Source organism: Papilio polytes, unplaced genomic scaffold, assembly GCF_000836215.1.
Source record: "Papilio polytes unplaced genomic scaffold, Ppol_1.0 DF822845.1, whole genome shotgun sequence".
Lineage (NCBI taxonomy): Eukaryota > Metazoa > Arthropoda > Insecta > Lepidoptera > Papilionidae > Papilio > Papilio polytes.
The window spans coordinates 3568241-3585190 of record NW_013526359.1 but is presented as its reverse complement, the minus strand read 5'-3'; the positions used below and the strand labels follow the sequence as shown (position 1 = coordinate 3585190).

At 35.1% G+C, this 16950-nt stretch overlaps 1 protein-coding gene across 1 annotated transcript in view; it reads left to right on the top strand.

Moving 5' to 3' along the window:
- The window catches only part of LOC106105503 (protein kibra), a 73788-nt gene that overhangs the window by 1032 nt on the left and 55806 nt on the right, over positions 1–16950 (top strand). Inside the window, 1 exon segment of the mRNA XM_013285853.1 lies at positions 15139–15248. Coding sequence (XP_013141307.1) covers positions 15139–15248 — 110 coding nt within the window.

The following is a 16950-nucleotide window of genomic DNA, read 5'->3' as shown; positions in this document are numbered from 1 at the left end:
AGATGGAATGCACCGCATAGGCAAGCTGTTCGAAGTGAATGACAGGCCGTAGAATGCGGCCCGGGCCCGCGGCGATGGTCGCGCCTTTCTAAAGCGGCGCGAACCCCCTCGGCCCCTCCGCACCCCTGCCTCGCCAACATCCAATTGCAGGTGCTCCGAGCTCGACACATCCCCATTAAATACCGATCATGTCTAGCCATATCTATTTGCCATAGTTAAGACGCGGCACCTGCGACATTGTCTTAAAAAGTTGACCTTCAAAGTTGCCCACCTGCAGATCAAAATGTGCTGTGTCCGTTAAAATGGTAAACAGTCCTCGTAACACACAGATGTGGGAATTAATCAACTCGTTCTTATACAGTAGCCAAAATAACAAAAATATTTCAATGGAAAGGTTAGTGAATGTACAATCGTATTTAAAGCGGTCGTAAAATTAAGTTGCTAAAATTGTAATGTATCAATATGTAATGGTAACCTTGCGTGATTGTGCACGACTGTTTTTAGCGGCATTTAAAACGTGTTGTAAGTTCGAAATTAAATTCCTTTACATAGTCATTCTTGGAGACTTTCTGTGATATCGAATAGCCAAGAAGGCTAATATCGGTTGCTGGAGCATTCACACCACAATATCGTTGGTCACTGACACAGGAAACATAAAGTTAACATTTTTACTATACCTTTTGGCTGACTGTATGCGGCAAAATCGCAACATGGTATTCGAAAGCATGCAAATAATATTCAAGGAAATAGAAGTGATTCATAAAAACATGCTTTATGGACATAAACACATTGAAAGCTTTAGAATCTTATCAAAAGTCGAGTTTATATGTGATCCTAGAAGGCCTCCTGACATCTGTAAATTGGGTAGAGTCGCTTCACAAGAATTTTAATCGTTTTCCTATAACCAGGAACATAATAAAAAGTAGTCTACAAGAATAAGTGAATCTCTGGTCAACATTAACTTGCCCTTATCCCTTATGGAGGATTGGCACAGTATGTGCTGCTCTTCCATACATCTCTATCACCCGTCATATCTGAATTCACTCCCTTAAACATTTCCTCTTTCACACAATCCATCCATACTTTCTTCGGTCTTCCTCTTCCTTTTTAGCCATTTACATACATTCTTATCACTTTCTGGTTTATGTCCCCATCATCTCGTCGCATAAAATGTCCATAAGTGAATCTCTGGTAAGCAATAGTAAGGTATAACAAGGTTTTTGGATCAGAACTGACCTAGAAGTGTGTCACATCGTCAGCGCGAAACTCGTACACAATAAAGCGCAACACAAAGCCAATTTATTAACGCTAAAAATAACCCGCCCATGTCTCTGACGTTATTAACCTTACACAGAGTAACTTTAATATGTTACGACGATGACAGTTACTTCACTAGAGTCTTTTACACTATTCTCATATGTAAGAAATGTGAATTGAAAATTGAAATGTAGAAGATTCTTTTTCTCATCATTTGGGGGCTTGTATAAAAATGAGTACAAAAAGTATGTACAGTTTGCGCTAGGTTCGTCCGAGAGATTGCATTGAGGACGGTTCGTACAAGGTAATAAATAGCTTCCACGCTTCCAGTAACGAGATATCGCTGGCTAATAGGGATTGCGGTATTCGCGGGTCGCTGAAGCCGGTAGTACATAAAAAGAGTTAAAAGATAAAATGCCACCGGCAAAAACACGAACGCAGCGGGCGATTAACGACGTATCGTAAATTGAAGACGAAGTTATTGGTCTCGTTACTTTGTGGACAATGACGGTTGTGAGATGGAGTTGACGGCACGGGAATAAATTATCGTGACGTGATGTATAATGTCAACTGAATGCGATGCGATTTTATACTTGAAAAGATACGTGCGTCGACGAAAAGTAAGGAGTGAATAAGCATGAACATAGCTGAAAATAAGAGTGTTATTACTACTGTATATTGTTCAACTTCATTCTTAAGAAATCTAACAAACAACTATATAATGGTGTTTTCACTGCGAATACTGCTAGAGCATATCAGACGAATGACGACAAGGAAAGTTTTAGAGAATTTCATCATAATTGCACCTTACAACTAAAATTCCCTTTGTAACGGGCCATTAAAAGTACAAATTCAATTAATAATGCCGTGGGAATACCTTCTAAAATCTACAAAGTGAACATTACTATCTTACCTTGGTATCAAGAGTATGTTATTACATGTAATTGCAGGTTTGAGAGTAAAAAGACAATTTAAAATCATCAGATCTTTCTCTTTTCTAAATAACATTAATTTCCTCCTAAACATTAGTGAATGTCTAGTTTACAATGACTGTATCAATAAATAGAATTATAGGAACCACTATGTAACATGTCCAGATTGATTACTTTGATTAAGGAAGACTGAACTCTTCCGATAAAGTTGATCGAGATGTATGAAAGAGTATTAAAAAGGGTCTGACACTACATAGAAAAGGACAGGACGATAATGTTCGTGACACCATAGATTGTTAGAAGTTAGGACATACCAGAAAGTCTGGTTCCTGTTTTAATATTAAAATGTAATAGAGTCGTCTTCCCAAGACTGAAATCCAAGTATGTATAGAATAGTGAAGACTTCCCACGCACAAAGTTCCCCGATGCGTGACGCTAAAGGGCTGCATTTTACAACGTTTCTTGACTCCTAAAGGAATCCAGTTGCGATTGTAATGTGAATTAATTGTCACATTTAATAATAAATTTAACCATTTTACTACGCGGTTCTTGCACATTGAATGTATTGACTTTAAATGGTTGGTATTTTGATAGCTCTTTTATGTATACTGGCGATGTATTTAAATTGATGATTTTACTGTAAATGTCTTAAGGTGGATGTGGGATCTATCTGCGTATAGGTAAACTAATACACGTATGACTGGAATGCAAGACTTTTATAGATAAACTAGGGAGATGGTGCTATTGTTTGCTTTAATTTGCTTACTGGTCTTTCACTTTTTAGTACATTTCTAAATCTGAGGGCTGTGAAACGTGAAATAATTTAAAATAATTCTAAAGCAATGAATTTCCGACTCAAAGTTTTACAATACGCATTGAGCTCAGGGCGCGGTTTGAGGCGAAATATCGTCTAACATTGTTTACTGTGCGCATTCCTCTCAGATAAAGCTGGCCTTGAAGCCCCAGACGAGCGACTTGTGTCCATTTATTTTGATTCCTATGCTAATCAATGTGCCGTATTGTTTGTATTCGACGTATAATCGATTTTAAATTTAACGATCGCTCATTAAGTATTCGGACGATGTACTCACTCGACTGATTTATCGATTCTTAAATCTATTTGGAACATGTTCGACGCGGGTGGACATTTTTTTAAATATAAATACGGAACGTTTTTAACGATTGACATTGAATTTTTAGTTTAAAAATATTTTAGAAAGTATAGGAAAGGAAATATTTATTATCGATAGCATTTTAAATATCTCTATGCTTGTATTTCGAGTCTTGATTTAATTAAAATAGGGAATCCAAACCGATTTTATTTCTACACAAGTTCTAACAATTCCAATTATGGTGGCCATGTTGCCACATAAGAATAGCAATAGTAAAAATGTTTAGTTTTTCTTTGACCATATTCGCATATGGATTGAAATAATAAATGCTTTAGTATATAATTAAATGTAGTGCTTTATCTATGCACTGATAAAGCTGGTCTTGTTATTAATCGAGAGTAACATTCCAATGTTATCTATGTGCCGTCATATTTATTGTTTACTCATACGTTACGAGCTATTTTTATCCCGTCGTTTCATTTTACAGCTACATTATACATTTACAGTGATTCCTGAAGAAAAATGCATTGTTTCTCTTGGAACATACTTTCATTGATCTTTTATACAATGACCCTGAATGTTGACGCCTCGTTTTTGTATATTTCTTGTCTTCTCTGTTAACTGAACCTCTATTATATGTATTATTATTGTTGACAGGTTTCGATACTATTAAAACTTCTTTCACCATTGGAAAACTACTATTACTAGACTACGTTTACTAGACTTTTTAATCTGACAAAGTCGCTGTCAAAATAAGAAAGTGATTTGCCGGACATATTGTTTATGGGTGACAATATTTTGGGTTCGATATTTGGCACTAAGTATAGATGCTTAGTAAAACTTTTTTCTGATGATAAAGTAGTTTCCTTTGTATGTCTGTGTATAAATATCTTGCAAAATATGCTGTGTCGACATAGCGGTGTTCGGTATGGCGGGCAGAATTTCTGCGTGATTAGTATTGCCGAATATGGAATGTTGATGAATCGTACGACTATGGCATGCGGCTAGCGGCTAGCGGGAGATGGCTGGTACGTAATACAAGTTATGACCGCGATTCTGCCCGCAGTTCCCTTCAAATATCTCTTTCCTTAAATGTCCGAAAAATGTGGAAACCGAAATTAGTTGCAATTGGACAAATTTATCTGAATACAGGTACAGTGCCATCTATTGGTGGGAATTTAAATTTCAGACCAGAGACAAAATTCTAATGGTAGTATTATATAATTTTAATTGTTATTGATAAGGCTTATTTGCAGTATAGCCTTTTTGTATCAAATTATCATTTTTTTAATGGTCAAAAATTAAAAAGAATGTCCTAAGTTCTTTGTGATGTATGCTTAACCTAGATACTACATACAATTATTTTTACATGCAAAAATATAGCGGTATCTACCTAAATATCGTGATGAATATTTTTAAACCATTCGTATCTGTACATCTTTAGATGTGCACATTTGGAACTAAACAGACATTTTAATAATTTGCATAAGATTGATCGGACGGCGGCCAGACGGCGACTAAGGAATGCTGAATACTTAACATCTCTTTATATTAAGTTTAAAAGGTTTATAAAAATGTGCGATGCAAATCCGCTAGGCGACGGGGACCATTTTACCGCTACTCGACTTGAAAACGTCTAATAAAAATTAATTTTGTTAATAACCTCCTTAGTCGGCGATTGGAAGATAAGCTTTCCTTTTAAGAAATCACTTCCTTGTCACTTTTTAGTGCATCAGCTGTTCTAAATATATAACGTCCTGTGCGAGATTGCTGCTTCGCTTTTTACTTACCATGACGCCCCTTTATATCAGCCCTGGGCAATTTACAATCCCGCCCTAACGCCGAAACTGTCTTGGTCCCACCACGGTTTTCGTCAAATGCCTCGACAACTTAATTGAAGGAGGAGGAGACGCACATAAAGAGGACATTTTCCCTTCCTATGCATCTCCTTCACCGTCAAATCCACTTCCTATTTCTTACCATCCTTTCTTAATAAGAAAAGGCTGGAAAGGTAAAGGGACTAAAATTAGGCCTCCGGCACCACACTCATCAGACGAAACGCGAAATTGCTTCCACTTCACGCCTGTCTTCTGTGTGGTCGTGGTATTACACCGGGCGAGCCGACCCATTCGTTCGAAGATGTTAAAGTGGGCTCTACCACTGTTAAATTACTTAATCAATCTCAGGCACTCATTTTATTTCCATGTCCATTTCCCATTTGGCGTTTAAAATCATAATTAAACATTATTTACGATAGATTCTGATAAGCATTTGGGTTGCATAATTAACCCCAATGACGCATTGCTCCAAAAATATCGAGATTAATAATATTTTAAATGAGAACTCGTTTCTCTTTACGAATATAGCTTATGTTTTAGCAAAACCGTTATCACCTGCAACTGACTTTTTTCCCTTGATTAGTTTTAATCTAAGCCTATTTAGATATAATGAAAGTATAAACTTAAGAGTCCCTTTTTGTGTTTCAAGTATTTACAACAGGTAAAAATGTCAAAATTAATTAGGCAGTATATAAGAAACCTAGTTTATAAAATGTATACTAAGGTTGTAAGCCATTTTTTTGTTTGATTTATAAATAATTTGGCCATGTCTAGTATTAAAAGGCTTAGGTCCGCAAATCCTTGATAATGTAACGACAGGCGCAGCCGGCGTGGGCGAACCATACGTCCATTACAACACATGGGTATACTAAAATGTACCTTGTTACCTAGGATATACAATATAAAATACGTACGCAGTATGATCTCTAGAACGTAAGCGTTGCGGAATGCAAACCAACCACCTGTAGTACTGATCATTCGATAGACATTGGCCAAGTTAAATTCTATTTTATAATATACTAGCTGTTGCTCGTGACTTTGTCCACGTGGAATTAAAAAAGTAGTAGAAAATATAGCCTACGTTATTCACTTATAACGTAGATTTCTTATGATAAGGAATTCTTAAAATCGGCGCAGGAGTTTTTGAGTTTTTTCAATACATACATAAATCCGAAAATACAAATATTCCTCTTTACAATATTAGCATAGTAGAGATTACGTTTTTTGTCTCATTCCAGTAGAAAGACGTACAAAAATTCGATATTCCTGTTGATTTTTTTACTATAAATTACGTATTGATTTAAAACATTTTTTTAATGTGTTAAATAGAATGAAAACTAGTGTTCAAAAAGTGAGAACGCAAAGCAAGACGGTCTCCGCGAAATAATTTGAAATTTAAAACCATTCATGTCTTTCGTTGACGATAGTTTCAACCATTATAATTTGAACTATCTGAATCTCCATTATAACGTAATATAGTATCAGAGATGGTTCTAGATTAGTCCAACTTATAAAAGAGCTTTGGATTACGATTCTCGGAAATATATTCATACTTGCGTTGTTTTCTTATGTTTGTTACCTATGGAATTTTAAAACATCTGTAAAAATATATTGCTATCTCTATCAATCTGTTCGAAAAAGTTGAGATAAAACAGTTTTTTCTAAAGATTCGTCAATTAAAACTCACAGTTCCTAAAGTACAGTCAGCAAACACCATTGTATTTATTTATTTAACATGTACTCATGGTCGATAGCTTGGGACAGACACGTGCAAAAATTTTTTTGAAATCAAATGCGTATATACATTTTTATTAAATGTATACACATTTATGCAGCTGACTGTACAAGAGATAAACAATTATCATTTGACAATCGTCGTTCATATTCAAACAGTTGTGTTTATTCGAAGTCGCCTTTAGACCGGAAAGTGAGGTTAAAACAGTCCATACAAGACAATATCAATGCTATCGAATGGAGAACGAATGAATGGGACGCGATTGACTTCTGCGAAACATTGTTGACCACCAAATACCACCGCCATTGTTTCGTGAATGGATTCAATGAGTCGAATGAGAAAAAAAACTTCCTGTATATACCCGTTTTGGCTCTCAGATGAATCGTTCATCGATTCCAATTTTAATTGATAAATTAAATAGATTAAGAAAATGTAGTTTTAATTGTGTTTTAGTTTGTTATTTCTCCATACGTGTTTAACTTTTAAAAGACTGAATTTTAAATCAAATTAAGTGTACCCTTTACTGTATCACCTATACGATGTTTTTATATATTGTTTTTCCAAGTTGCCGAGAAATTACTTGCAAATGTTTTCTATCTTGAAGATTATCAAAAGGATCATGTAAACAGCCTAATAAAAAAAATCTATTGTAGGTGGCCAATGCGATTATCAAATTTGTAACTTCAGGTATTTTAGGGTTCGTCCACATATTTTACTGGAAAAATATCGGATACATTACAACGAGTTTATTACTTTTTTATTAGAAGGCTGGCTGTTCCCGTGCGGCTTATGGTCTCTTTCCCACATTTGGGCATTTATCCAAAATATTTGCCCCCAAAGTTTAATGGCGTGAAAATATATAGCCTAGAGCGTGACGTAAGTGTAGGGCTTTTTATTTGAAAAATAATTATTCAAAAATATTCTGTAATTGCTGACATCTTAGGCAACAAAAAAGTGTGTTTACGCTTTATTATAATACTATAGAAAGTACACAATTGCATCTTGGTAGAGATGTTTTTTACTCAGCATTATTTGTATGCAAATTTATATAGCAAGTAGCGGTTCTTAGACAATGGCTTAATCAAGAAAACGCTCATTTATCAAACTCAACAAAAAGTGTTTTAAACTCTTTGTTAATTTTGTTATCGATAGTAACATGTGTTGTTTTGAAATATTACAATAGATATTAATATATTGCAGTTTGTCTACAATCTTCAGTACTTTGTCTACACAGTATAATAAGAGATTTTATTATGATTACTTTTAGAATAACAGCTTGTTCTATTTAATAAATTATTATGTCTAATTACATAGCCAATTTGTTATTTAACTTAGCTTTCGCCCGCGATTCCGTCCGCGTGGAATTAAAAAAGTGAGTAGTCTGTGTTTTTCCAGACTATCCTCTACGTCTATGCTAAATTTCATCGAGATCCGTACAGCAGTTTAGTCTACAAACTCTAACAAACAAATCCATCTAAACTTTCGCTTTTATAATATTAGTAAAATTTAAATTGAACGATGCATGTTCTCAACGTAATTGTTATTTTATTCTTGCTAAAACGGGTATATTATTTTTTTTTAATTAACTGTGTGAAAGTACAAAAAGTAAGAACCAACAATAAGGAATTCAATGTTTCTCTAAATGTTTTTATACTTGTTCTATGTATAAAATGTGCTAGAACACAGTATATAACTCGATCGTTATATAAAAATGTGTACATATGGTAGGGAAAATTCCATATTAGTTGTGTAGGAATTAAAACGTGAGGTGTCAAAAATATGTAAACATCAACCGGTGTTGGTTACGCGTTTATTGCATAGTATAATGTAATACAACACTTAAAGCATCAAAGTAAACACCGTATACTTTAAGTTGTCATAAGCATTCTTATAATTTGAGGGACCTCGAAGTCCAGCCAGATTAGGGTGACCAGGCGATATTCAACTATAACCCAATGCTGGTTGACTTTACACATATCTTTAAATTTCTTCCCTGATATGTGCAAGTAGTATCCGTCCCCTTAAGAATATTGGAACGGTTTTAGGTTTATACTAAAGTAGCAATTCCCCGCGACTTCGTCTCCGCAATATTAAGTTAAAAGTAGCCTATATGCCCGTCTATGTCAGCTACCATTCAGTGAAAGTCAGGTCGTAATTGGCCCAGCCGTTTCGGAGATTACCCGGAACAAACGTGGCTTGCGGACAGATAGACAAAAAATTAAATGCGATTTTTCGTTATGATCAACACAAATACATCTTCCCGGTTTCGGCTCCGCACGCACCTTCTTGACTCCCTACAAGTTATTTCCGCGTATTTCCGCGATTCGGCCCGTATGACCCGAGGGTCGGTAGGGCCATGGGTGGTGGTGGGCTAAACACAACTTCCCGAAATCTGGATTTTTTTTTATATTACAAACACACTCCCGTTTTATTATACATGTAGAAATCTGAACTGAAGGATGCCATTAATTATGTAGTGCCAGTAAGTTTTTATTCTTCTTACAATAATGGGGCAGTATTATGACCGTAACTTTGCATTGAGTCGTTTCTTGTGTATGACAAAGGTGCTTGGTATGCAATGAATCACAAGTTATCCCAACAAATATGCAATGGTTTATGGTTTATTTAACACTTTCTTAATATTTTAACTAGTTTTAGAGTGGATTCACACCTTTGACGAAACTATTCCACAACTGTTGTGCGATTGTCGATTGTTTCGCAGTCGATTCAACTGCTTAGTCGCACAACTACAAATCGAGTAGTGTCCGCACCTCCATATAATAGGAATCAAAGCTAAACTAAACAGTTGTGTGATAGTTTAGTTTCAGGTCTTATACTATTATCTTACTAATATTATAAATGCGAAAGTTTGGATGGATAGATGTTTGTAGAGTTTGTAGCCTTAAGGACTGAATGGATCTCGATGAAATTTGCCATAGATTTAGAAAATATTCTAGAAGAAAACATAGGCTACTTACTTTGCTTTTTTTACTCCACGCGGTCGGAGTCGCGGGCGGAAGCTAGTATCTGATAATTTTTACAAAATAATTGATAAGTGGAATGCTATTTATGGAATTAGACGTTCTTTTGTTTAGTCGATTTTAGAGTTGGTTCGAAAGACCTCAACCAGCGAGTTGATTTTTTAAAGTTGCAGATTTTTTTATTGTTCTCTAGTTATGTGAATGTTTCTGCAGCGAGCATAGTGATTTACGTGTTGATGTCGCATATATCGCGAGACCTTGGCTAGTGACGCGCCTCAGCCGCATTCTGTCGGCACTCGGCTCCGGAATGTCGTTTGTCAATGATCGAATAACGTGACGTCAGTGTCACATCACTCGTATACGAATTGTAGAGGCCAGACGGAATTAAAAACAAAACATCACAGATGTCCATCCTTAGAAGAATTTATATAGGTGATTATCTTACTTCTTACTTAATATTATAAATGCAAAAGTTAAGATGGATGTTTGTGTTAGAGTTTGTAGCATAAACTGCTTAACGGATCTGGTTGAAATTTGGCATAGATGTAGAGCATAGTCTAGAAGAACACATAGACTACTTACTGTGATTTTTTTTATACTTGTGTTTGTACTTATATTTAGTTTTGTGAGCTTAGTTACTGCCTATAGTTATTTTAGTTCCTAAAAATCTTCGTAATGAATTCAATATATTTTTACAACACGCATTTTCCGGTAGGAATTTCATTATTCGTTCGAATTCTGATTAACTATTATCCTCACTTTTGTGTTTCATATATTTTGCGTATTTTATACATAAACCGTGAATGTTTATGTAGATAACCATTATTCATGTACTTATATATATTTTTTTAATTCTCCGAAGTGTTATTATGGAGCGATCTTTTCGTGTAAGCGATTTGGAATGCGAGAGGAAACTGCGTTGACCCCTAACGTTGCGTTTCCTTTTTCGGCGATCCAATCCGAGACGATTCAAACTCTTTGTTTCAAACTCGCACGGAATACTGACGTACGTGATGAGCTGAATATGACATCATTCCAACATTTTAATACATACTAGCTGTTGCTCGCCACTTCGTCCGCGTGAAATTAGTAAATAATAAAAAATATAGTCTATGTTACTCACAGATAAATTATTTTCTTTCAAAAGGTGAAAGAATTTTTAAAATTGGCCCAGTAGTTTTTGAGTTATTTAAATACATACAAAAATTCTAATCTTTCCTCTTTATAATATAAAGGCGTTAAAAGAAAGACGGGCGTAGAGCATAGTGTAGGAACCAGGCGCTCGACCACTAACTTATACTAGCTGTTCTCGTGTGGCTTCACCCGCGTGATTATAAACACTTTATTTTATTGTTTACATTTGTCAAATTCTTAAATACAAAGGTCAAAATTACCGTTACCATAATAAACTTGCTTCCTTAATGTTGGCAGATTTAGTTTATGGTCCCTTTCCCACATGAAGGGTTTTTACAATTTATTTACTCCTAAGTTTAACAGCGTGGAAATATGTAACCTAAATAGTTTCGTAAGTGTAGGGCTTATTAAAGAAAGAATTATTGAAAAATATGCAGTGATTGCTACCAACGTCACAAAGTTGGGTGTTCACGCGTTATTATATTCGTACAGATAGATATCTTTCTAATGAAATTCGTAACGAATACGCTCCGTGTGCAAGGAGTTCAGAATCCCGAGGGAATGCATCAAACGGGTTGCCGGTATTAAAATATTTGCCCCGCTCGATATTTATAGATCGTCGCTGTTGCGCTGAGACTGCGTGGCACCGAACACATTGTAACCCGGGATTTGGCAATCGGTCTTTTGAAATGGCTGGTAACACTGCCTCGATGTCTTTGCGTAATTTTATATTTATCTATACTTTGGAATTTCTAGGCGACATTAAGTCATATTGGATACTCTGGATATATTTTGCAATATAGTGTAAATACACTGTTTTGCAAAATAAATGTACCCGAAAGGTTGAATTTAAAACATCTGTACATATGTAACAAATATTTTAAATTACACAATAACTTATGTAAAACTCGGATAATAAATTGAATTTATTATCTAATAAATATAATTATGATTATAAATAATAAAATTGTTATGTCATTAAAACTAGTTTTAAATGAAAACCACAATCAAGTGATTACATAATTTTTATATCATTTTCACGAGATATGAAAGTCATACAATCTTAATAAAATCATTTATTAATTTTATTTAAACTTTTTACAGTTTTCTAAACCTTTCAGGGGATTATTCCCAACCGTCACCCCGCTCTGTCCCCATGTGGGATCAGATGAGAATAAAACGTTTCACCCGTCCCACCTTTTGCGACGAATGGCCGGTTAGAACATATTTTATTTAACGGTTACATCTATCATCTTATTGGTGATAGTGGGTCTAAAAGGTAGGACGGATAAAACTTCATCTGTTCCAACATGGGGACAGAGCAGGGTGACGGTTAGAAATAATCCTCAGGGCGCCCTTAAAATTGTTATAGAGTATATCACATCTTTAACTGTCATGTTAAACTTTTATGCTTTAATATGTAATTCTGTGTCTTTTAACGCTAGTTTCCACTGTTTCGAAATAGATCGGAGAAATGACAATTTTTTGTATAAGATTTTCGTCAGTGGAAACGCACTCTTATATATTCAATATGCTTAAATAATTAAGCAACACCTTGAACGTTATAAACTGGAAGGAATAAATAATGTAAGATGGGTGGCAACTCCTCGTCTATTTGTAGCTACTGAACAGTGCGTTGCCCGACTTGCGCTATTTTACAAGTCTGCATATTGCAAAATATTGCTTCTTTTGATACATGTATATGCGATTGGAAGACAAGAATATTTGACAATTATATGACCCATTTATAAAGGTTTGGGGACCGTTCTTCCTCTTTATATGCTTATACCTCTTACAAATAAACGCGGTATAAAGTTAAACTTAGGAATAAACTGAATATAAGCAAATATTAGTACAAATTTTGCTTATACTCAGTTTATTTCTAGGTTTAACTTTCGCCCGCAACTCCGTTCGCGTAAAAATAAACAAATTTTAGTAGCCTATGTGCTATTCCAGACTATCCTCTATATCCCCACCAATTTTCATCGAAATCCGTTTAGCCGTTTAGGTTACAAACTCTAACAAACATCCATCTATCCATCCTTCTAAACTTTCGCATTTATAATATTAGTATGAAAGTATGATACTATGATGCAACAGTTCTCTGTAATGTAGAGTAGTCTAGAAGTACACTTGCTATTAACTAATTTTGTTATTTGGAACAAAGGCTCGGGCAAAAGCTAGTAATGTTATAACGATGTTATTACTGAGGTTATTTTTATAAAAAAATGATTAGCGATATAAAAACTTTGTCACCAATGTGTACACTATAGAGTTTAGTGTGCGTGTGTTGTGCATGTGTGTGTAGGGATTCCGTGACACGGGTCACCGTTTCCGAGAACTCGACTCGTCTTGACGTCCCGCTGACAGGACTGGTTTTGCCGTTCAGTTGCCGCGGTAACATTGTAACATGCGACCGTCTCCCTCGCACTTGCAGCGTGTATCGCTCCGTCTCATTCCCCCGGTATGCATTGGATGCGCACACGCACGTCCTCTATCCCTAGGGTTGTCATTTTGTTTTTACTAAGTTTTATTTGTAAATAATTTTTGTATTGCATTAGCGTTAATTGATTTATTATTGTTTTAAAACATTTTGCTGGTTTACTGGAACTTAGTTCTGGAAGTCTAGATAATGTCGAACAAGAAACGATTGTTTAACATAAATTTAAAATAAATCACGAGATTAAGGTTAACCAGAAAAATGTAGTACAAATCGTCGATAAGACATCAAGATATTTAGTGTATATTTTTTTTTATAAATGAAAACAAAATATTAAATTACTTACTTAAATACGGTTGTATTTGCGGTAACCCTACCCTATCCCCTCACCTCGATAGCAGCAATCGTGCCCTGAAATGTACGCCGCGCTTTCGGTAGTTCGGCAGGAGTTACAATTTCCATTGAAGATAAACATTGAGTATAGTAACATTTTACGTCAGCTGGAATGTTATAAGTCTTTTTCGCGGTTTTACATGCATTGTACAAGTGAAATGTTTATTGTATCCAAGTTGTATTGGTTTGCAAAGCCCAAAAACTATGTATCTAACTATCAATTTGAATCTTAACATGTTCAAGACTGTTGGTCGCGATTTCGCCCGCGTGAAATAAAAAAAAATAGCCTATGTTACTCACAGATAAATTACCTTTCTAACGGTGACAGAATTTTTAAAATCGGCCTAGTGGTTTTTGAGTTACTTCAATACATACAAAAATACAAATCTGTCCTCATTATAATAGCTCACTATTAATATGGTCTCATCGTAGTAGTTCCACATTTTAGGTGTCTCTAGGGGACGCAGCCCTCCCCCTACGATTTTCATGTGTCAAGAATGAATGCAAACACACATTAATATGCATTTTTGTTGTACCAATGTTATGATTTCTGATGAACAGAATTCCTTATGACAAGTACAATCAAAAACACATTGTTAAATTCTGATATCATATCCGTTACCTACCAGTATTAAATAAGTGACAATTTGTCATGCGATTGTTCGTAACCGTCAATTCCAGTGAGTCGCATGTACACTGCGACACAAAAGTGCTCAATTAAACGATTCTTATTTAATAATTGACTTCCATCGTAAACGACGGGTTAAGTCACGGACACTTAAGTGGGATGTGCGAGAATACATTCGAATCGTAAAGTTTACGCAGAATTTATAAACTATTAACTCGCCCGCGAGTCTGCGTGGTATTAAAAAAACACGAGCCTGTTCCAGACTATTGTCTACATCTATACCAAATTTCAACCGTTTAGGTTACAAACTTCCATCCATCTTAACATTCGCATTTATAATATTACTAGCTGTTGCCCGAGACTACGTCCGCGCGGAAAAAAAAACAAAAGCGAGTAACCTATGTGTTCTTCCACACTATCCTCCACATCTATACCAAATTTCATCGAAATCCGTTCAGCAGTTTAAGCTACAAACTCTAACAAACATCCATCCATCCATCTATACTTTCTCATATTTTTATGTCATTACATAATTTTATGGTAAATGATGCTACACGTTACATCTACGTTATTTCGAATTATCAACTCGAAATAGTCCGTAAATGACCAAATTTGACAAACTTACAAATTTCTCTAGTTTCTATCGTATACTATTACACCGTTATAATATATATTGTGTTTGTTTCAGATATACAAAGCCACAGTCGTTCGCGGATTGTATCGGCAATGAGTTGCCGCTCGGCTGGGAGGAGGCCTACGATCCTCAGATTGGACCATACTACATCAACCATGTCAATCGTATGTCCTTTTTTATTTACTCTAATGCACAGATAATGCAGTCTATTTGTCGGCTTCCATTGAGGAAATACTTATACAAAAATATACTTTACTGATGCGTAGTTCGACCAGTGCACTGTGTTAAACCATCTTAAAACCTACGTTACTTTATGGAATAAGACTAGAAATTGCGCTAAAAATTTTTGATCTTGTTGAAATTTTCCAAACATCTTCGCCAAGTAGGTTATAGTTACGTTGACATACTTCTTATAAAACTAGCAATATTTTATACAAGCAGTTCCTACGCGGCTTCATCTGTATAAAATTATAATTTATTTCATTGTTGACATTTGTCAAATACTTAATTGAAAATGGCAAAATTACCGTTACGTTATGAAAGTTTTTTGCAATTTATTTACCTCCCAAATTTAAAAGCCTGAAAATATATAGCCTATAGCGTGTCATAGTGTATGACTTTTTATTAAAAAAAGAATTATTGAAAAATATGCTGTGATTGCTGACGTCCTATGCCACAAAGTAGTGTGTTTACGCTTTATTATATTGGTAGAGATAAGGGAAATGTTACATAAAACATTAGGGACGCAATTTAATTGAATCTTCACAATTGCTTTGTATTTACATTCCTTTCTAATAATAACTTTCACTGATTAGTTTCAATTGCAAGCTATAAATAGTTCACAAGACGAGTGTGTCCTAACATTTGTCAATGCAAGAACGCACAATGATTTGCGAGCCATGACGTATTGTCCCTCTCATTTTCTTAGGAAAAAATAGAGAAAACTATATATTTTTGTAGTGACAAAACGCACACGCTTTTTAACTCTATTATAGAATTTATTTTAAGGCTAAGAACGGGTAAACGATGGTTTAATTTAACTCGAAAATGGTTAGAGATTGTCGATATATTTAGTAAGAAACAAAAATGTAAATAAAAGTTTTGAGTTGTAAATCCGTTGTCTTTTATTCATGCTAGCTACAACATGGCGAGTGTAAAATGCTCCTCGCGGGGGGCGTATGAAGGACTTCAATGCTTTATAAACCCTATGAATTATGTAAGAGGTATACGTCTAGCTGCTAGAATATCTAGGTATCCTATAGTATTTTGTAATCCTGATGCGATCGAGATAGATGCTGCAAGTGTCGATTGTCAGCCTATAGATGGCGCTACTTGTACCATTTTGAATACAGATTTGTCGTTGCTATGAGAATACGTGGGTAGGGCGTCTAATGATCGGATCTCTAGTAATGTTTTTATTTAAAATATTTTTTTATTACTAGCTGTTGCTCTCGACTGCGTTCGCGTGAAATTAAACATATACAGCCTTACAAATAAACGCGGTGTAAATTTAAACTAAGGAATAAACTGAGTATAGGCAAAATTTGTACTATTTTCTTATACTCAGTTTATTCCTAAGTTGACTTTATACCGTGTTTATTTGTAAGGCTGTTAGACTTTATTCGTATCGATAATACGATTTAAATATAACTTTTACGATCAATCATAGTCATAGTAATATTATAAATGCGAAAGTTTAGATGGATGGATGTTAGAGTTCGTAGCCTAAACTGCTGAACGGATTTCGATGAACTTTGGTGTTGATGTAGAAGATAGTGTGGAAGAACACATAGGGTACTCACTTTTTTTAATTTCACGGACGGAATGGCGGGCGAAAGCTAGTTTGTATTATAATTGAATACTTGA